General features: G+C 33.1%; 3 protein-coding genes and 1 pseudogene across 3 annotated transcripts in view; all 4 read left to right on the plus strand.

Moving 5' to 3' along the window:
• The first annotated feature begins 3,032 nt into the window (after window positions 1-3,032).
• Window positions 3,033-12,454, plus strand: LOC136235481 (ras-related protein Rab7). The gene is made up of 7 exons (XM_066025178.1): window positions 3,033-3,243; window positions 3,327-3,353; window positions 3,776-3,875; window positions 3,977-4,123; window positions 6,715-6,795; window positions 6,861-7,006; window positions 12,160-12,454. Exons 1-7 carry the CDS (start codon window positions 3,191-3,193, stop codon window positions 12,221-12,223), a joined length of 618 nt encoding a protein of 205 aa, XP_065881250.1. The 5' UTR covers window positions 3,033-3,190; the 3' UTR covers window positions 12,224-12,454.
• A 7,489-nt stretch (window positions 12,455-19,943) lies between these two features.
• On the plus strand, window positions 19,944-21,522 carry LOC136200668 (NAD(P)H-quinone oxidoreductase subunit H, chloroplastic-like; annotated as a pseudogene).
• Window positions 21,372-21,988, plus strand: LOC136200670 (NAD(P)H-quinone oxidoreductase subunit 1, chloroplastic). Its single transcript, XM_065991094.1, has one exon. It carries the CDS (start codon window positions 21,372-21,374, stop codon window positions 21,936-21,938), a length of 567 nt encoding a protein of 188 aa, XP_065847166.1. The 3' UTR covers window positions 21,939-21,988.
• A 1,077-nt stretch (window positions 21,989-23,065) lies between these two features.
• LOC136236048 (NAD(P)H-quinone oxidoreductase subunit 1, chloroplastic) overlaps window positions 23,066-23,340 on the plus strand; it is a gene marked incomplete at its 5' end in the record, with an annotated part of 495 nt that continues 220 nt past the window's right edge. The window contains one exon of the mRNA XM_066026160.1: window positions 23,066-23,340. This exon is cut by the window's right edge and continues 220 nt beyond it. Coding sequence (XP_065882232.1) covers window positions 23,066-23,340 — 275 coding nt within the window.

Genomic DNA, 23,340 nt, shown 5'->3' on the forward strand with positions numbered 1-23,340 from the left:
TTTTGCGTAATTCCAAGGTTTCTATTATTGGTGCAGACAGTTTTCGGATCTTGTCTTTTAGCAAACGGATCATTCGTGCTGTCCTGAGGATTACTCAGCCTGACTTTGATAGCCGTTGTCTTTGATTATTGCCAATTCAGATACTGAGTTCTCTTTTACTCAGCTTTCATGGTCAGCTTCATTCTGCAAAATATAGTTCCCAAGAAGACTTCTCTACTTTTAATACTGAGTTCCATTCCACTCAGCTTCGTTGATTAGCTTGAGCTTTAATCTTCTGTTCTGAAGATGACTTATCTTCTGTCACGCTGAGTTACACTCCACTCAGCTTGTGTTGTATTCTCATGCTGACTTTGTCCTGTCTTACTTTTTATTTCCATTTGCATTTATATTTATTCTCAATATTGAACAAACATATTAGTACAATTAAATCAAAGCACTTAAATTTAATTGTCCCTTAATAATGGATTAACTTAAATAATTTTGTCAAATCAAAATCATGTGGAAAGGTGTTTCAACACTTTGTAGGTTTACTTTGGAAGGTTTTTCAGGCCTCCAAATGAGTATTCAAAGCCGAATTTGTACACCATTCCTTACCCTCAGAGATCCTTTTTATTTCACAAACCTATCCTAATGCGATCCTCCAACTATCACGTTAATGACTCCACTAGGTAAATGTTCAATCTGACCTCTATCCTTTTTCTCTGGTGCTTTTTTGGGGTTTTGAAAGAATTTGTCTAACTTGCCTTTTTTTTCTCCCATTTTGTTCAGCTCTAGAGGAAGTTGTTAGCAATCTTCAGTGTCGTGACCTTCACTTTTGTAAGATTTACAATACATCCCGCTGTGGTGATGATTAGAGCTTTTAAACTTCGAGGGATATTGGATTTGAGGTGGCCTCCTAGGAGAAGGACAATATGATTTTTCAGATCTTCCCTTATGATGATCTCTAGAGGTTGTGCTCGTGATCTTCCCTTAGAATGATGGAACCTTCGGAAATAAAGGTTGTGCACCTTTCCTTTAGATTTGCCCCTTTTTCCTTCCTCTTGTCAATCTAGGGACCACTCGTGGGCAACTTCAGACGAGTGTTGTCCAATAGAGCAAGCAACAAAGTCTTGCCTGTCTGACCGTTTGTTGGTGTCCCTTGCCTCTTTCAATTCCTCTTTAATGATTGCCATCTTCATTGTGTGTTCGGCCTTGAGAATATTCATTGATTCCTAGACAAAGCCCACGTTGGATATGAGTTGTTTAGTGATTTTGTCCATGAACTTCCTTTGCTCTAGATCCAAAGAATCCAAACAGACTTCTATGCACATACCGAACTCACGAGTAATCTGTAGAGGTTCAAGCGAGTTTTCATTTTCATCTACAAGGACTCTGTTCTTTAGTGATTGATTTGATTACAAAGGGATATCGGATGATGTATGGATGACAAGACTATTTAACCGAGTCATGGTTTTGATCGTTCTGATCCATGATCAATGCACCGATTTGATGTGTGATAATCTATAGTGAGCTTTTAGAAGTCCTTTTAGTATTTGAGATAAGACAGAAAAATGATCAAAGAGGGGCCATTGACCAACGATCCCACTCTGATGCCTAAGTCAGCTGAAGGGAAATAATACTAAAAAATATATAGCTGAAATGAGTAAGAAAAATACCATCTTTTAATATATTATGTACCTTTTCTTTATAAGAGAATAGAAATGTGCACCTTAGATGAGCTAGAGCGCCAGGTGGCAGCTGCATATATAAAAAGCCTGCTTCAACTTGAAATGGTTTGTACCAGTCTTAAAGGTGGTCCCCGTAAATCAAGATGCAAGACTCGAGTATAAATGTGTATGGCCATAAGACTTTTTTGACTGGTCCACATGATATTTGACAATTATGATTTAAGAAAGAAATTTTTCATTTGAGTGATGCGTAATATGATTAATTATATATGATATCATACACTAGCGAGGGTAGTCAGGTCTATGTCTGTACGTAGTGAGTGAGACAATCCTCCCGCTTTTCTGCTTGATGTTCTTTGTTCTGATTTATGTTGATATGAAAGTTCTTTAATTTCAAAAAAAAAAAATATATGATATCATTTTTCATTTCTAAAATCATTTTATTGATTGAGAATATATTAAAAAAATATTAATAATAGTTTTTAAGATATTTTGATATTTATATTCTATTTTTGATGAGATATTTATATTCTATTATTAGAAGGAAATAATAATAATCTTACCAAAAAAAAAGAAGGAAATAATAATAATAATAATAAAAAGTCTAAAATGAGCCCACCTTAACAGAAAAAGAAAAACGGATAAAACTGATTAAGCAAAAAAGTTAAATAATAATAGTACTATACTACTACACTCTCCATAATTTTTTATTTATTTTATTGTTCTCTCCACAAATTTAAATATTATAAATATGCTGATTCCAATTAGATATGACCATCCAAAAAATTGATAAACTATTTCAAGAACTCAAATCAAAACTCTTTTGATCTGTGAGATAAAATGCGCACAGATTTTCTCTATATTTCGGACAAATTCTTAATTTATATATTATTCCATAAAATATATAAAAAATTAAACTGATTTAAATTCGTTAGAAAATTATTAAAGTGTCATTTAACAATCTTATCTACTTCATTTTATGATTCTCAATATTATCTTTTGATTTTTAGGTAAAACTCTTCCAATGGATTTATTTTATTTTCTCTTTGATTTCATACATTATAATTATTTTCACTGACTTTTAATTTGAAATATTTTAAAAAAATATTTATTATTTTCAAGAATTTAAAAGCATAAGATATTATTCCATAAAAAAAAACATAAGATATTAGTATTATTGTCAAAAGTTTTTAAATATTATCATTAACCATACAAGTAACGCAATAATTCCAAAAAAATTAAAGTTGCCGGCAAGCATTAATAATTAATCATAAAGAAAAATAATTAACGACATTTTTCAATGGAAAGGAAGAAAACAGAAAAGGGAGATCGATATTGGCGCCCCTTTTTTCTTCATTCATTCTCTTTCTCCCCTCTCCATGTGGCTTCATAAAAAGCTAATAAACAGTGTTAATTGAAAAGGGAAACTTTTTATTTATTTTCTATTTCTATTGTATATACTAATATATATATCGTTTTTGAATAGCTCCGTCATCCGTAAATTTTGATTTTAATACAGTGCCATGTCAGTGCGCAGACGTACCTTGCTCAAGGTGATCGTTCTCGGCGACAGCGGGTACCAATTCTAGGGTTTTTCTTCTTCATTTTGTTTTTCATATCTCACAATATGAAAATCTAATCTGTGTTTCTCAATGTCAGGGTCGGCAAGACGTCTTTGATGAATCAGTATCCTTCCATGGTCATTTGAGTAGATTATCAAGCGGTTTAGTTTTGGGCATTGATTCGAATTTCTTTTTCTGTTTGGATATTTTTTTTAGGATGATATGGCGCTAATTAGTAATTTGTGCTTCGTAATTTCTGTTTTTACATAGTTTTGGATTTTGTTGATTTTAATTCATGTTTTGTTAAATCTTTTGTAATTGATGTGTTTAAATGAATGCTGGTGATATATATTGAGATGGAAGTCAATTTAGCTATGGTTGATAAACCAGATTTATTTACCAATAGATTAGGACTCATGTTACCGAGGATTTTTATTACTATGCTATTTATTGATGCGTAGCTATACAATATAACATTATGCTTAATTATAGTACTATTATGTTATGGTTGGTTGGATTGAGTTTCCCCCTTAATTGCTTGCTTAGATATGTGCACAAGAAGTTTAGTCAGCAGTATAAGGCTACAATTGGTGCCGACTTTGTGACCAAAGAGCTTCAAATTGATGATAGACTAGTCACCTTGCAAGTAGGTTTTCTAGCTTAAAGTTTCTCTTGGGCTTCATGTAATTCAATTTTAGGGTGCTTGTAGAAATGTCTTGTGTGTTATCTGACATGCCATTTTGGTAGATATGGGACACTGCTGGACAAGAAAGGTTTCAGAGTCTTGGAGTTGCATTTTATAGAGGGGCAGATTGCTGTGTTCTGGTTTATGATGTTAACGTGATGAAATCTTTTGACTCTCTTGACAATTGGCATGAAGAGTTTCTTAAACAGGTGCTTTGCTGTTTCCCGTAATTGTTTTTTCTTTTCCTTTTTGTATTCTTTTGGCTTTCAAGGAAGTTTATCTAGAAATATTCCATCACAATTAAAACTTGAAATATATGATGAAAGCCATTAACATTTGACACAAGTATAGTAGTATAATAAAGTTGAATACTAGTTTGGCGTCTAATATAACTAACTTGTGGCTTCAATTATAGCAGTTCTAAATGTTTTAGATGGCTTTCTTTTGCACTTACCATTTTGCTAACTTTGTGGCGTTGAGATTGGATCACAGATTACTTATGTCCAACTACATACTTTATTAGCAAGTAAGCTATCATCAAGGTTGTAGTGACTTCAATTTCCAAATTATGGCTGGCACTATACAATTTTATGTTAAGAGTGTTAGCTAGAAAAGGCTTATAGTTTCTTCTAATCTTACCAACTGTCTGACTGTTGGTCTCGTTCATATTGCTCTTATAATGACTTTCTCTTTGAGATTGACATCAGCTTATTTTGGTGTCATTTCCTGCCGATCTTTCTGGTCTTACAAGAGCGCATTTCAGTATAAGTAATGGTCAATTGTTGATGAGGGCATGCTTGATGTTTAAGTTGTAATTAAATTGAACAGTTGAAGAAAACTCAGTTTATGCTTTTGGTTTTACCATGAGCCTGCTCTAGTCACATCTAAATTTAATCTTGGAGTATTTAGGAGTAGCAATTGAGGGTTTTTATTTTTTTAAATATTTTTATAAAATCACTTGTTCGTTTTAGTACATAAATATGAGGTGTGGCACTTTTCGACATCGCTTAATCACAATAGTAAAGTATCACTACCTACACCTGTAGTTAAATTTCTCAAGGTCATTGTTTTGTTCAATCATACTTCTTGTGCATGTCAAATTTGCGTTTACTGCAAAATAACTAGTCAAAGTGATGACTGTGCTTCTTTAATTGTTCAAATTTTGGTTTGCTGCACCTCACAATGAGGTTGAAGCGTTACAGTTACTGAATGGGTGAGGAATTTTTACTGATGTGAAAATCTAGACCGTTGTGATTGTACCCATCTAGTGAACTTTTTCTTGCTCAATTAGGAGTTGCTGTATGGATCGGATCCATATGCATATTTTAAATACAGGTGGTAATTCATGTCAAAGGCTGGGGAGTAACAAGTTTTGGGTCAATATCAGTGTCCAAAATTCATAAACAATTGGTTAAAAAAAGAATAGATGTAAAGTTATGCACTAGAGAGGTCAAGAAAATCTAGACCGTTGTGATTGTACCCATCTAGTGAACTTTTTCTTGCTCAATTAGGAGTTGCTGTATGGATCGGATCCATATGCATATTTTAAATACAGGTGGTAATTCATGTCAAAGGCTGGGGAGTAACAAGTTTTGGGTCAATATCAGTGTCCAAAATTCATAAACAATTGGTTAAAAAAAGAATAGATATAAAGTTATGCACTAGAGAGGTCAAGAAAACTTTTAAAGTTGTTTAATATATTGTTAAGTGCAATTATACAAGTTCATTACATCATTTTTGGTTCTTCAGATGGAACATGTATGCAAGTACTAACTTTGCTATCATATTAAATGGTGATTTCAGTCATAAGTATAACTGGTCAATGCATATGTTGTGAAACAACAACAACAACAACAACAACAACAACAACAAAGCCTTAGTCCCGAAATGATTCGGGCTCGGCTAACATGAACCATCATATAAAACCGTAAAATCAAGTCGTGTCAGGGACACAAATTCGCTCCCTCCACTCCGTCCTATCCACTACCATATTTAATATGAATTGTTGATTGTAGAAATGCAGTAGACAGCTTTTTAAGTAGGGTTAGGGAAGAGGAGAAATAATATCACTATGAATTTCATTTTGTGAATTTTATTCTTCAACTCACCAACTTTGGTACGACAGGAAAAGAGGGTCCATATAGCGAGACCCAATTAATTGGAAATTGAGGCTTGGTTGTTGTTCCAATGGGTTCATTCGTTTTATTGTTCCATTCTCTTCACCTTTAAAGAAAAAAAAAAAATTATTGTGCTTATTTTTGTTTTACTTTTCCTAGGTTTTATGAATGAAATAGTGTCAGAACAAAAGTTATGAAGGTTGTACGAATCTCAGTATGGTGAGGTTGGGGTAATTTGTCAAAACACCTTTTTGTTTTTGTTGCAAGGATATGAAGAGGATAAGTAGTTCCATTGAGATGTTTGCCTGAGGGAGATGAAATCCAGGAATAGGACTTCAGCGATCCAGAAAATTTTGTTTAGCTTCTGCATTGAAGATACTGTACGTGAGAATGGTGATCCCCGACTACATGATGTACAGGCTCATTCTTAATGCTAGCTTGAACAATTAACTCTGTGCATCATAATTTTTTCCTATCTCTGTTGATTTCTTCCGCAACTTGACATTCATCATATACAGATAGACTACAATGACAGAAATTAAATTAAGTCTATTGTGAGATTTTAATGGCAGTGTATTAGTAACCTGGTCCTTATAGGTTGATCGTATGCTGCTTATTGTTGCAGACAATGTTTTCCTATTATTATGGCTATATTATAAAATTCTGATTTTTGTTGTTTTCAGGCAAATCCTTCTGACCCCAAGATGTTTCCCTTTATACTGCTTGGGAACAAGATTGATATTGATGGTGGAAATAGTAGAGTGGTAAGGAAATACAGTTTACTGCTGGCTTTCTTCCTTAATTCTTGGGCTAAATTAGGACCATACAGGTATCTGAGAAGAAAGCCAAGGACTGGTGTGCTTCAAAAGGAAATATACCTTACTTTGAGACATCAGCAAAAGAGGATTACAATGTTGATCCTGCATTCTTGTGTATTGCCAGAACTGCTTTAGCAAATGAGCATGAACAAGACATGTAAGTCCTACTTTTCTTGTTTGGTGAATTGATATGATTTATTGTTAGTGTAAGATGCTATCTAGACCCCCATGCTTAGGAGAGAAAACATCACTAAGGCCTTTAAGAAAACATCACTGAATTTTATTTTTTATCAATAAAGTCATTAACTTTTCTTTTTATTTCAATAAAGTCATTCTGGTCAATTCAGACAGAAAAATTCATTGAAATAGTGACATGATAGCCACATTGGAAATAAGTTACTTTTACGTATGACATGACAGTAACTTGTATGCCACATGACAGCTAAACAAATAAAAAATATATTTTTTGGTTGCCACATAGCAGTTTCAATCACTTGGTTGAAGTAAATAAAATATGTATTTTTTTGTTTTTGTTATGTGACTGCTATGTCATATGTAAAAGTTAGTCCTTTTCAATGTGGCTGTCATGTCATTGTTTTGGTTACTTTTTCTGTTTTAATTGGCTAGAACGACTTTATTGAAATAGAAGGGAAGTTCAATGACTTTATTGAAAGAAAATGAAGTTCAATGACTTTTTTTGAAACATTCCCCAAACTTCAATGACCACAAATACAATTTAGCCGGGTTTCTAGTCATGCAGAAGGTGTAGATTGGGATTTGTGGTCCTAAATAAGTCTAGAATTGTTCTTTTCTTTGTTTGTTGCTGGATTTGTAATAAATCTTTCTTTACATATAAAGAAAAGGACAACGACCCCATATCTAAGAATATACCTAATAAAGGGAGGCCTCAAGTCCTTCGTTCATTCTTGACAGAATAAGCCACCCTATAGCAATTGGATTGTATGCTCTTGATTTTACTCTTTAGTCGTAATGTCTTTACTAAAGCTGTTCTTGATTCTACTCTTTACTCGTTTCATATCATCTAACATCTAGTTGATATCTTTACTAAAGCTTCAGATAAATTACACTCAAGGCCTCTCAACTTTGCCCTTTACTTTCTTTATGGCCCCTTTTGACGGATGACGACCTCAAAATGACCGATGATGACCTCAAAATGGAAAAGTTCAAGAATTAAAGTTGCTTAGAACTAAATTTCCCATGAAACCACTATTTTTTGATTTTCCAAATCACCATTTTCGGAGATTTATCTCTCTAAACAACCATTTTCTCTTTTCTCTCTCCTAACCAAACAACACCTAGATGACCTCAAAACCAAAAACTTACAAGAATTTAAGTTGCTTAGATTATCATTTCCATCAGCTCTATAATGGAGGGTTACGTGCTATTGTAGTGGTCACCTTGTCAATGATGAAAGTGGCATAAAGAAAGTACAAGGCAAATTTCAAGTGCTTTTATATCCGATTTTGAATTTTAGGGGCCATAAAGAAAGTAAGGGTAATGTTGAGGGGCCATGGGGTAAGTTAACCCTAAAGCTTCACCGAGTTACCTATATGTGAAACAAGTTGGGCATGATTGTTACCTTTGCTCCAGTTTGAGGGGGAGCGTTTTAGTATGAACAAATGTGAACATAGCTAGTTGTAATAGAAGAATTGTTGGAGCAAGCGAAGGAGCAATAGTAGATAGTAGTATATTTGTCCACTTCCTATAATCATTCTTGTGTATAAACTCTTTATTCTTCAGTATATAAATTGGAGCGCTTTCTCCCTAGGTAACAGTTGAAAAATGGATTAAAAGCCTATTTGGCTCCTTTGGTATCCAAAATTTTGTCATTTTTCCCTGTGTTATCATTTGATAACATTTGCCCCTTTGGTATTCCCATAGTGATACATGACCCATTTTGGATGAAAAGTTATCTGATTTGTTAAATTTTCCGCATGGCACAATTTTTAACACGTGTCATGTACACGTGCCGATTGTTTTAATTATTATTTTTTCATGTAGACTTAATATTTGGATAAATAATAAATTAATATTTTTTCTTATTTATCCACATATAAAGTCTTTATGGAAAAAAATAATTAAAACAATTGTCATGTGTATATATAATGTGTCGAAAATTGTGTCATGCAGGAAGAATTAACAAATCAGCTAAATTTTCATCCAAATGGGTTAAATGTCACCTATAGGAATTCCTCATTGGGCAAATGTTACCAAATAATAACATAGGGGACAAATGTCAAAATTTTGGATACCACAGGGCCAAATAAGCCTTTATGCATTGAAAAATAGATGAAGGCATTACAGTATGTATGATTGATCTTGACATTGGTACATATTATAGATGCATGTGAGTAGAATCAAGAGCATACAATCCAATCCAATCGCCATACACCCCTGTCCAGTAATCTACTTCATCTCAAGAACTTGAAAAAGGAAATGGTCATGAAGAAGAGGAGTCAACGGTTTAGACTTTTTGTACTATTTGATAACAAATTAAAAAAGACAATTGAGAAAGTATAAAACACTGTGTAATTGAATGGGTTGAGTTGGATGTATTGTCCTAGAACTAATTACAAAAGCTGTGGGTCTTAGCTAAGGTGACACTAGGCAGAGTAGATGATGACCAAAAAGGTAACAAAATACTTGAGTTATTTATTGGTCATATGATTAGCGAACTAGAGTCAATAACCCAACTATGGGAGGATGTGGAAAAATAATCAAGAAGATTAGCTGTATTAGTCAAGTCGATATATAGAATATGACCCAATAGTTTTGGACACATCTCTCTTAGCATACTTTGACATTGATGCACTCATCAAGCAATGATATAATCCACCAGTAAGTCAAATCTTAACTCAAAACGAAGAGCCCTAACACAAATATATAAAAGAGACCAAAGTCAAGAAGCCCACACCAAGTCAAGCATTGCCTAGCACTTCACAGCCTAAGCAAAGCTGAAATACAAATATAGAAAATGAGAGATCCAGTATTTCTTCTGCGATGCTCAATGGGGCAAAGTTAGGTAAGGGGACTGAGGAGTGATTCCGTATTTCTTTTTAACAATTAAGTTTAAATTAAATGTGCTCTTTGAAGAAAATATTGTTGGTCCTTCCTAATTAAAGTCTCTCTCTTTCTCCCTCTCCCTCTCTTTTAATTATAAGTTTAACAAAAGTCAATTTATGTTCGAAAAATTTGTAGAGATAACTGTTGTAATTATTTGATTATGTTTATCTGATTTATAGATTGGAAAATATTATGGATATGACAATAATTTTAAAAATTATAATAACTAATAATTTGATTGCACTTTTCAAATTAGTATTATATATTAGTAATAATTATACAATTCTTTAAAAAAAAAGTAATAATTATATAATTAGTTAGTTGAGTTGTCAAAATTATATATGGACTGTATGTTTATTATTATAATTTCATCAATAAATTAAATTTATTGAAGCAATTATTTTACAAAGTCTTCATTGTTAAAAGCATGTATTCTAATGAGCCGAAACGATGGCCTACCAAGAGGCATGGGCAATGATCTATATATATATGAATAACTTTACATTTGTATTCCTTATATATTCTTTTTCGAATTGAGGGTCAAAATGACCCTCAAACTTGGCAGTCGGGATCAATTGCCGAAATCAAAGTTTAGGTATCAACTCAACTTGATATTAAAGCTGATTGTATCCGGGTCAATTTGTCAAAATTTATCAACTTGAGAGCCGAGGTGATACTTAAACTTCGATTTGGGCTAATTGATCCTGACTTTCAACTTTAGGGACCATTTTGACCATTAATTCATTTTTTTAATTAGTTAATTAATATTTGTTAAGTTCATATTACTTATTTTAATTAGTTATATTTGCATAAAATTAATTTCTTGGAAAACCTCAAATCGTATTGAGTCTTTCAAAAGAAATTTTAGCCCCTCAGTTCTTATCCTGGTTCCACTCCAAGATGGTCAGTAAAAGCTTTATGATTATTTTTGTGTTGTAAAACTTTCAACTGTTGGTGAGTAATTGATTACCAGTACATTTTTTTAGTTTTAACTCGAGAAAGGCTGCTGCATAGAGGCCTTGCAGTTGGGGTTAGAGAAAAGGGTTAAATTCTGTTTGACTTGCCAGTTCAGCTACTTCAATAAATGAAAAATAGAAACTTGTTGACATTTTTCAGAAAGAATACATGATTTTGTGTAGTTTTTTTTTTCCCTTTTCCTCAAGTGAATAATTACAAAAATTCTCAAATTTCTTTTAGTTCTATGATGTTATCTGACATCTCTTTTCTCACTCAAATCCCATGTTACATCTTCATAATAAGAATAGAATTCTGAACTGAACCCTGTATATGCTTTGGTTGTTACGATATTTTGATTAGGTTTAATACATCATCCACCCCTTGAACTTATCCAAAAAACTAGATTTGCCCCCTGAACTTTAAGGGCCCTGATAGCCCCTCAACTTAAAATGTCCGGATAGCCCCATCAACTTGTTTAAAATGTAGTCAATTAATTGCAAAGAAGTAAGCTACATGCGGAATGCGTGTTGTACGCGCCTTTGGAAAAGTCAAATGACCAAGGTCGGGGTATGAGGTTCTAATATGAGAGAGGATATGTTTTACAGTTGAGCAAGTAAGAACTTTATTTTTAATATGTTTTAATCTATTTTGTGAATTATGTAATAACGTTACAAGGCGCGTGCAATACAACTTCCGCATGAAGCTTAATTCTTTGTAACCGAGTAATTAATTGATTATATTTTAAATAAGTCGAGGGGGCTATTAGAATACTGTAAGCAAGTTGAAAGGGCTATCGAGACACTTTGAAAGTTCAAGAGGCCAACCTAGCTTTTTGGACAAGTTCAAGGCGGATGATGTATTAAGCCTTTTGGTTATGGAGAATGATCAATTATGCACTGAAAGTCCCATATAGGGGGTGCTATCAATTTTTGGAAGGATGTCGTGTTTATATAGGGCTAAAAGTCTAAAGGAGTTTCATTGTTCTCATAAATTGCTGACAGTTAATTATTGATTATTAAGAAAGAGCATTTTTTTATTTTGTTTATTTGTGTCAGTCGCTTGGTGGAATTCTTAGATGCAATACTTAGACTTGCAATATGAAGGATGCAGATTTGAGTTGTAAGATGAGAATTTCATATGTTTTAGTGCTGCAGGGAAGAAACCTTTGAAATTTTTCTTGCTAAAAGAAAGAACATAACCTTAGCAGATAGCAGTGTCTTCCTAAATTTTGGAAATTTTTGTTAGTTAATATTTATACATTAATTGCAGATATTTTCAAGGCATCCCGGAGGCTGTTTCAGAGAGTGAGCAAAGAGGTGGGTGTGCATGTTAAATTGAGATTCGATTGGCACTACAGTTCCGTAATTCATCTTCTCCTTTAATTGTTTATTTTTGTTCTCATTCAATATTATTGTTGTTTATCAATGATACGTTGTATGCTAAACTCCCGAGGTCGAGTCATCCTTTGACTATTGAATTGCCATTTTGAAGAGGTAATTGTATTTTTGGGAATAGGAACTGAATTCTACCATGAGTTGGATGTTTTTGGAATCTGATTCTTTCACATTCTCAGACTTGAAAACTACATTATATGCCACTGGTGTTTCATTCATGTCATAGTGGTCTTCTCGACATGATTGCACACAATAGATAGTGTTATGTTGTGGGAAAAATGAGTACAATAGCAACAACTGAAAATGTGAAATTAAATCTTCTTTAAACAAATGTTTTTTCCTGAACAAAAAAAGGACAAAGAATAGGCATTCTGTCTCAGCTCCAAAATATTGTCTGGATATCCAAAATCACGTCTCCACCGTTGATAATAAAAAACATGGTGTTGAGAAGCTGCTGTTTAAAAATCAATTAAATCCAATGGTTAAATCTCCACGACAAATTCATCATTTTGGTTGGATTCAAAAACTCTATACTCTTTTTTTAGGGTGCACATAAAAATTCAGAAAACTGAAAGTCAAACCGAACTTGAATCGAAAATAAGGTTAACTAGTAAAACCAAAGGACTATTATATGGTTTTTAATTTTAAAAATAGTGGTTAATGGGTTACATTTACGGTTTCGTTATTTCATAAACCGTAGCTAACCGAAACCAAGTGAATACCGATTAAATGTTAAAAAATATTAAAAAATATAATATGTAATTTCATCAATTATATTAATAATATTAATTGACTCCATTCCACCGATCATGTTATACAATACAATCCATCAATTATTAATTTATTACTATTATACTATTTTACTTGCACTAAGTTACCGAGTTCCGTAAAAAAGAAAAACAAAGTTACAGACAATCTATCAATTATCATCCGTTAAAATGGAGTAAAGAGATTGAACTTACATGAGGCGAAAATTTTAGGCTTTCATCATTAATCTTTTAATATACTTGAAGTTTTAGGTTTTTTGGGGATAGAAAGTTGTATTTTTGTCTCTATTCTCTTCGGGCTTGATTGGATGAAGGGTATGGAAGGGTTAATAAAGGAAGGGTAGAGAAGGGTAAGGAAAGGTAAGGAAATGGAAGGAATGGGAAGGAAGGTTAATTTCTAACCCTTCCAAACCCACCAAATTGGAGGGTTGAAAATTGGATTGAATTTCTTAAAAAGGAACCCTTCAAAACCCCTCCAAACCCTTACCCTTCTATTTTTTTTTGTGTGTTCCAAACATGGGTTTCTATCAACCATTACTAACCCTTCCCCCTTCCAAACAAGAGTTTCTATCAACCCTTACTAACCATTCCCTTACTAACCCCTCTAAACCCTCAATCCAATCAAGCCCAACTCACCCTTCACACATGGTCTGATGTTTGAAGAATGAAGACTTTATATGCGATGTTATTTTCATTTTAATTTGAAACAATATATGTTATTAATATTTTTTTTTTAGTATTATGCCTATATTTAAAATTATGAATATTTTTTTTTGAAGCATTAAAATTTGATTTGGTTGGTAGTGAATGTTATGAACTTTATAATGCTTTAGTTGATCTTATTTGGCAGTGAATTTTTTATTTTAATTCTTTTATTATTTTTATGTTTATTTACTAATAGTTAGAAATCGAAATAAAAAGTATTAACTGATTAGTGGTTAACCAAATTTAATGGACTTGTGTATAATTAATGTATTTAAAAAACCGATGAAATGGTTAGTCTACCGAATTAACTTTAATGCACGGTTAACCGACCACGTGCACCCCTACTCTTTTTGTCTATTTGTGGATTGTCTCTTGAGCTTCGTCTTGTCTTAGTTATAACACTTAATTTGTCTTAAGAAATAGTTAGGTTTCTTATTTGTACTTCTTGTAGGTCTAGTATAAAGACCAAACCATTGGCCTCTCATTATAACTCATTAGAGCATCTCCAATAGATGGTGTTTGGAAGAGTGTTTGGTGTTGTGACAATGACTTTGACAACTTTTGAAGAGTGTCATCTATTGGAGTGATGGAGAGTGCCAAGCAAGGTTGCCACTTTTTGGCAATCTTCTAACAAGGGTCCACTTGTAACATCAATTTAAAATGCAAAATCAGCATATGTAAGATAAAGACCCACTATTTTCATTAGTAAATCTGATAATTAATACAGTGAAATCAATGTATCTAAGAGAAAGACCCAACCTTTTTATTGATAAGTCTGACAATTAATACATCCTTATTCCAGCAGCTGAACAACTACCGCAAGAGTAAACCTGATGATTATTACAGGTTTGATCAAGAAAAACTAGATTAAGGCACCATAAAACCCTAATACATCGAGGAAGAGAACAAATATAACTTACCATTTCTATGTTTCGATTTCAGAAACAAAGATTTTAATGTAGAAAGCTTCTATGGAGTTAGCCAAAGAGAGGGATGTGAGAGCTAAATCTTGAATCATCGAGCTGAAAACCTTCAAAATGACTCATTAAGCTTAAAGAAACCTAATTAACATTATAGATTTTGGTTTATATATGAGCTGAAATATTAGTCAAACGTTTGAGCGCGTTAAATTTGAGATACGTTTTGGTCTGACTGCACAACTTATTTCATTTGCCGCCTGTTTGTTTTCAGACAACAAGGACAATTATATATGCATCGTGTTATCTGATGATTACGTACATTTTCGATTAAAATCGCGTTTTCTTGGGATGACAGACGTGTGCCATCGCAACGCCACATGTGATTTGAGGTTGTTTGCACTTCAGCTTTCAGATGACATAAATTTATTATAGTGTCGGGAATACCATTCAAACGACATGAAAACAAATGTCTGTCATATATCTTGTGTCATGTGAAAGAGAAAATGGCGTAGTGATTCAACCAAATGGCGAATGAATTTGCAGAATATTTCATCACATCCATTCTCGGAAGTAAAACTATGCAAGATTTGAATTATTTGATGTATGAACCTAGTGGGTGTAATGATTTTAGAGAATAACCGTTCAAATTAAGCATCTGAACATAGATCGTGCAGCTGAAGCAATGGCTTCCAATTGCCGAAGCAAAGATATATCCAAAGAGCTCACTACTAGGAGGCTAAAAACATTCCCTGATTTAATGTGGAGATCTTAAGATTTTATAAAATGGGAAGGACATCACTTAAATGCTTTGCTTAAAGACAAGATGAGTCCAGTCAACATCCTAAAGGAATCTAGAAAAGACAAGGGAAAAGAGTGTCGGAGGTCAATAGAGCACACATACCAAAACTTCGCTCCTTTAAATGCCCTTAAACTAGAAATTCTTTATTAGGTAGAGAAAAGAAGACAACAAATTCATTTATCCCCCAAAGCTAAAATCCTCTAGACTCAATCATAATGGTATGTACTATGAGTTTCATAAAAGTGAGAGCCATGATACCGAAGACTGTAGAAAATTGGCAGAAAAACTCAATAAAATGGCCGAAGGTGGCAAACTTAATAAGTTTTTAAAAACTTCAGAGAACAAGGGAGCCATGAAACAAGGGCCTAGTGGAGCGAGCACCAAGAGGAGCTATCAATGTTATAACTAGAGGACTGGAGGAGGATCATTCGGTGAAGAGAAAAATGTTATATGAAGATAAAGAAAGAATAATCGAGTCCAGATCTGATTTCACATTTGGAATGTTAAAAAATCTTATTCGACATGCATACAATGATGCCCTGGTGATTGGAATATTAATAGAAGATTTTAAAGTCTGGCGAGTCTTCATTGATACTAGAAGTTCGATGAACATCATCACTAGGAAAGCATTTGAAGTAGTTTGCCTAAATCATGAGCGACTAATACTCACCTTATCTTCCAAACTATCAACTCCACATCCACTTTCAGCTACTAACACTCACGACATTTCCAAATATTTATCTCATCATAACTTATCATGAACCGAATTTATTTTTTCACTTAATATCCTAAATGAAATTGAACCATCATCTTATCAAGAAGCAGCAAAACACCCTCACTGGTAAAAAGCTACGAAGGTTGAGCTCACAACCTTAGAAAACAATCGCACTTGGATACTTAAACCCTTACTAGCTGAGAAAATTGAAGGAGATATAGATGGATTTTTAAAATCAAACACAAAGCTGATGGATCTCTGGATAATTACAAATCCAGACTTGTGGCTAAAAGATACTCACAACAACCTATAATTGATTTCATAGAAACATTTGCTCCTATAGCAAATATTACCACTATTAGATTGTTGTTGGCTTTGACTATTGCTAAAGGGTGGTTTCTAGAACAAATGCACATCAATAACGCACATCTACACGGTGAATTGACAGAAGACGTCTATATGCAACTTCGTCTTAGCTTCTCTGTGCCTTATGGTTCTTCAAATATTGTGTGCAAACTCTAGAAATCTTTATATGGCTTTAGACAGGCATGCATGCAATGGATCACTAAACTCAATAAGGTCTTCTTTAAATTAAGACTTCAACAAAGTCAGTCGGACCCCACATTGTTCACTTATACCTCAGGTGACATTTTTATGGCTATTTTGGTCTACGTTGATGATGTTTTATTTGCCAACAATGGTAAGTCCATTATTTCTAAGATAAATGCATTATTGCATAATCTCCTTAAGATTAAAGATTTGCCCCTGTAATATTTCCTGATTTGAGGTATCTAGAACATCTAGAGGTATCCATTTTTGCCAACGAAAGTATGCTCTTGAAATTTTACCAGATACCAACTTCATTTATACTAAGCCATTTAACACACTCACATTGAACCAGATCCCATCAACTCTTGACGACATAACATGTTATAGGCAATTGATAGGAAAACTCTTATATCTTACTCATTATAGGCCTGACATATGTTACATTTTCAACTAATTATCTCATCCTCTTGCTTGCCCTACTACTGATGATTTGTATAAGGCACACATGGTTCTTCGACATGTCAAAAAATCACCTGGCCAATGGCTATTCTTCCCCTCTCAAACCACATTTCAATTGAAAGCCTTCACTGACTCATATTGGGATACATGTCTTGAAACCAAGAAATCCATCACATGATTTTGTGTATTCCTTGGTACATAATTGATTATTTGGCGATCTAAAAAGCAATCTACCATTTCTAGAAGTTTCTTTGAAGTAGAATACAAGGTATAGCCCATTGTGGTTGTGAAAGTGAATGACTCTTTTATCTACTACAAGACTTCCTTATACATCGCTCTTAACCTACACTGATGTATTGTGACAACCAGTCTGCCTTACATATTGCATGAAAAAGATTTGGCTCAGCATGTTCTATTCGATACGGGTAGGAGAAGACCCCAACTCGATATTCTTAAAAAAATAGAGAAATCAGAACCAAGTCAAGATGATACGGATCAGCCCCTTCTTCTTGCGCAAAAGATCTTACCATTTTCGAAGGAACTGGAGTTACATCTCTTTTCCATTTCCATTCAAGAGTTTTATGTGTTTCCACACCCCTTTGCGACCCCGAAAAATGGACAAATTCCTTTTCTTAGGAGCACATACAAGATTTGTCACTACAAAAAGGATGATGGTAACCCCACCATTAACTATTTCATTTATTAACTACTTCATTTATGAATTTCATAATAATAGAAATAAAATACATGTATATCCTACCGAGACAGAATTTGTAACTTGCTATCCTCTTGCCTAGCAGGCAAAGATTTACCTCCGTGGAAAGGATGATTCATTCGAATCGACATGAGAGTCCAACTACATTGCCAGAATCCATGTTGTATATTTGAAAGAGGTCCCGAGGTCCCGAATCAAAAAAAAAATTGGGTCAGAATTCCTCCTTTAATCGTATTGATAAAATTAATAAGAAAAAAATTGCTTTTCTTACAATTTACCAAGATCAAGAAATAAATTCATCCAATAAAAACCCCCCTTTTTTTGATTGGATGGGAATGAATGAAGAAATAAAAACGAGTCTCATATCGAATTTTGAACTTTGGTTCTTTCGAAAATTTGTGATACTTTACAACACATATAAGAGAAAACCATGGACAATACCCATTCAATTTCTTCTTTTAAATTTTCATAGAAATGAAAATATTAGTAAAAATAAGAAAATTAATGGGAATAAAAGAGGCGACCTTTTTATATCTATACCATCGAATGAAAAAAATTATTGAATTAGAGAATCGAAATCACGAAGAAAAAGAATCTGACGACCAAATGGACTTTGGAGCAGTTTTCACAAATGAAGAAAAAGATATTGAAGAAGATTATATGGGATTCGATATGAAAAAACATATAAATAAAAAGCAAAACAAAAGTCATACAGAAGTAGAGCTTGATTTCTTCCTAAAAGAGTATTTATGTTTTCAATTAAGATGGACTGGTTCTTTAAATCAAAAAATAATTGATAATATCAAAGCATATTCTTTCCTGCTTAGACTGACAAATCCCCGAGAAATTATTATATCTTCTATTCAAAGGCAAGAAATAAATCTGAATATTATGATGGTTCAGAAAGATGTAACTCTTACAGAATTGATGAAAAAGAGAATATTGATTATCGAACCTGTCCGTCTGTCGGTAAAACCTGATGGACAATTTGTTTTGTATCAAATGGTGGGTATCTTATTAGTTCATAAGAACAACGAACAAATTAATAAAAAATATAGAGAAAAAATCTATGTTGATAAAAATAATTTTACCGAATCTATTGAAAGACATCACAATATAATTGGAAATAGAGAAAAAAATGATTATGATTTACTTGTTCCTGAAACTATTTTATCCCCTAAACGTCGTAGAGAATTAAGAATTCGAATTTCTTTCAATTTACAAATTGAAAACGATATCCATATAAATACAGAAATTGTCAATGGGAATAACATAAAAAAAGGCAGTCCCATTTTGGATAAAAGCAAACATTTTTGGAGAGAAAAAAAAAACTAATTAAATTGCAATTTTTTCTGTGGCCCAATTTTCGATTAGAGGATTTAGCTTGTATGAATCGCTATTGGTTCGATACTAATAATGGAAGTAGGTTCAGTATGGTAAGGATATATATATATCCGCGCTTGAAATTTTAGTAAGGGTTATTTTTTCATATATATATCCTAGCATATTTGGTCTAGTATATGAAAAGAAGGAGATAGACGCCTTATTCTTTTACACTCCATATTTCATTCTGGTACATAGAATTCAATCATGTATCAATTAGATCTAGAAATGAATCAATGGCATTTTTTTTTTACTTTTTTTTTAGGTAGAATATTTTTCTTCTTTGTAAGCGAAGAAATAGACCACATTGGGTTGATTAATTACAAATTTGGTCAAATAGAATTTTGAATTACTACCAAAGTAAATATTTTTGTGTATACCAAATTAAAATGAACTGACATTATTATTTATTAATAGAATACATTTCTTATTATTACTGATCAATAAAAAATATCTTAAACTTAAAACTAAAAAAAGGGGGGGGTCCTTTTTTATGGTAAAAAATTCATTCATTTCAGTGATTTCACAAAAAGAAAAAGACGAAAACAAGGGATCTGTTGAATTTCAAATAGTAAGTTTCACTAATAAGATACGAAGACTTACTTCACATTTGGAATTTCATAGAAAAGACTACTTATCTCAAAGAGGTTTGCGGAAAATTTTTGGAAAACGCCAACGACTGTTGGCTTATTTAGAAAAGAAAAATAGAGTACGTTATAAAGAATTAATTAGTCGGTTGGATATTCGGAAGTTAAAAGGAAGTTAAAAACTCGTTAATTTCTTAATTTGAAGAGTTTTGTTGAATTATGAATTATTTGATTTATTAGATCTTGAGATGAACTTCTTTTTGTTTTCAGTAACTCGTGAAATGGATCGAGGAAACCCCTATGAATATACCAGCTAAACGAAAAGACCTTATGATAGTCAATATGGGTCCCCACCACCCATCAATGCACGGTGTTCTTCGACTCATTGTTACTCTAGATGGTGAGGATGTTATTGACTGTGAACCAATATTAGGTTATTTACACAGAGGAATGGAAAAAATTGCGGAAAATCGAACAATTATACAATATTTGCCCTATGTAACACGGTGGGATTATTTGGCTACTATGTTCACAGAAGCAATAACAGTAAATGGTCCAGAATTGTTAGGAAATATTCAAGTGCCAAAAAGAGCTGGCTATATCAGAGTAATTATGTTGGAATTAAGTCGTATAGCTTCGCATTTGTTATGGCTTGGACCTTTTATGGCAGATATTGGTACACAGACTCCTTTCTTCTATATTTTTAGAGAGAGAGAGAGTTAATATATGATTTATTTGAAGCTGCCACTGGTATGAGAATGATGCATAATTATTTTCGTATCGGGGGTGTAGGGGCTGATCTACCTCATGGTTGGATAGACAAATGTTTGGATTTTTGCGATTATTTTTTAACAGGAGTTGCTGAATATCAAAAACTTATTACGCGAAATCCTATTTTTTTAGAACGAGTTGAAGGAGTAGGTATTGTTGGTGCGGAGGAAGCAATAAATTGGGGTTTATCGGGACCAATGCTACGAGCTTCCGGAGTACAATGGGATCTTCGTAAAGTTGATCATTATGAGTCTTACGACGAATTTGATTGGGAAGTCCAGTGGCAAACAGAAGGAGATTCATTAGCTCGTTATTTAGTCCGAATTGGTGAAATGATGGAATCTATAAAAATTATTCAACAGGCTCTCGAAGGAATTCCGGGCGGGCCCTATGAGAATTTAGAAACCCGACGTTTTGATAGAGAAAAGGATCCGGAATGGAACGATTTCGAATATCGATTCATTAGTAAAAAAACTTCGCCTACTTTTGAATTACCGAAACAAGAACTTTATGTCAGAGTGGAAGCCCCAAAAGGAGAATTAGGAATTTTTCTGATAATAGGGGATCAGAGCGGCTTTCCTTGGAGATGGAAAATTCGTGCGCCGGGTTTTAGCAATTTGCAAATTCTTCCTGAATTAGTTAAAAGAATGAAATTGGCTGATATTATGACAATACTAGGTAGTATAGATATCATTATGGGAGAAGTTGATCGTTGAAATGATAATTGATACAACACAACTACAAGCTATCCATCCTTTTTCTAGGTTCGAATCCTTAAACGAGGTCTATGGAATTATATGGGAGTTTGTTCCGATTTTGACTCTTGTATTGGGAATCACGATAAGCATACTAGTAATTGTATGGTTAGAAAGAGAAATATCCGCAGGGATACAACAACGTATTGGACCCGAATATGCAGGTCCTTTAGGAGTTCTTCAAGCTCTAACGGATGGTACAAAACTACTTTTCAAAGAGAATCTTTTTCCATCTAGGGGGGATACTCATTTATTCAGTATTGGACCATCTATAGCAGTCATATCAACTCTATTAAGCTATTCAGTAATTCCTTTTGGTTATCACTTTGTTTTAACTGATCTAAATATTGGTGTTTTTTTATGGATTGCCATTTCAAGTATTGCTCCCATTGGACTTCTTATGTCAGGATATGGATCAAATAATAAATATTCCGTTTTAGGTGGGCTACGAGCTGCTGCTCAATCGATTAGTTATGAAATACCTTTAACTATTTGTGTGTTATCCATATCTCTACGTGCGATTCGTTGAAACAGAACTTTCTCGCTATTCCTTTCTTTTTGGGAAGAAAGCGAAATGAATTGAATAGATATCTTAATTTTTTATTCATCATTTGGGTTGATGAAGTAAATTGGATAGTTCTATGAGTGAAAGAAAACAACTTCGAAATTTGCAGTAAAAAAATTGAGACTCATTTCCTATGTACAAGAATAAAACAGAAATAAACATAAGAAAAGAAGACTGTTTGCCCCAAGATTAGTTGATTAGTCATCCTAGCTTGAAGCGGGCTCCAAAGATCAACTTTATGGAGTTTTCACTATCATTTATTAGGTATTCTCCATAGGTATTACCCTAATGCTAACAGGTGATTGAGCAAAAATGAGTGGATGGTTAGGAACACGAAGATACACAAAAGATTAGTAATAGAGATTTAAAAAATAATCGAAAAAGCTATTTCGACAAAAAGTATATTAATCGGGGCTTTAAGTTCGTAGAAATGATCAGGAAGTGCTCCCCATGATTCCAATCCAGAGTATGCTCCTACCCAACAATTAAAGAACTGACTATCCGGAACGAAATAATCCTTTCCTTTTTTTAACCCCTTTTTTTTCGTTTTTTCAGAAAGAAGAATAAGAACGAAAAATAAAAAAAAAGAATAGAATTACAATGGAAAAATCAATCTTTTTTTATTCTTTTCTCCTATATCGATATTCAGAGAGATAGAATTTGTCGGAATATTTTCGTAATCGAAAACGATAGGTTGAAATATCTATTGGTATTTTAACAAGGAATTTTACAAAGAGTATTTTATTGAAGAATTAAAGTTATTACTCAAGAAATAAAAATTGAAATTATTAAAGGATGAGATCAATTCCGAAGTACTTTTGGAGTTTTAGTATTATAACAGATAGAATTTCATTGCTCGAATTTTGGAACGTCGATAGATTTGGTTTTATTTTGATCCGATCTATTCTACAAATATATCAAAATAAATAATACAATCAATCTGGTCCTTAAATTTATTTCTAGACTTCGAGGAGCCGTATGAGGTAAGAATCTCATGTACGGTTCTGTAATAGCGATGGGAATAGTGATGTTATCATCGACTATGATTAGCTAATAGTTCAAGTACAGTTGATATAGTTGAGGCCTAATCAAAATCTGGTTTTTGGGGGTGGAATTTGTGGCGTCAACCACTAGGATTTTTTATTTTTTTTATTTCTTCTCTAGCAGAATGTGAAAGATTACCTTTTGATTTGCCAAAAGCAGAAGAAGAATTAGTAGCAGGTTATCAAACGGAATATTCAGGTATCAAATTTGGTTTATTTTATATTGCTTCCTATCTAAACTTATTAGTTTCTTCATTATTTGTAACAGTTCTTTACTTGGGCGGTTGGAATATTTCTATTCCGTATATATTCGTTCATGAGTT

Source organism: Euphorbia lathyris, chromosome 7 (genome assembly GCF_963576675.1).
Source record: "Euphorbia lathyris chromosome 7, ddEupLath1.1, whole genome shotgun sequence".
NCBI classification, from domain to species: Eukaryota; Viridiplantae; Streptophyta; class Magnoliopsida; order Malpighiales; family Euphorbiaceae; genus Euphorbia; species Euphorbia lathyris.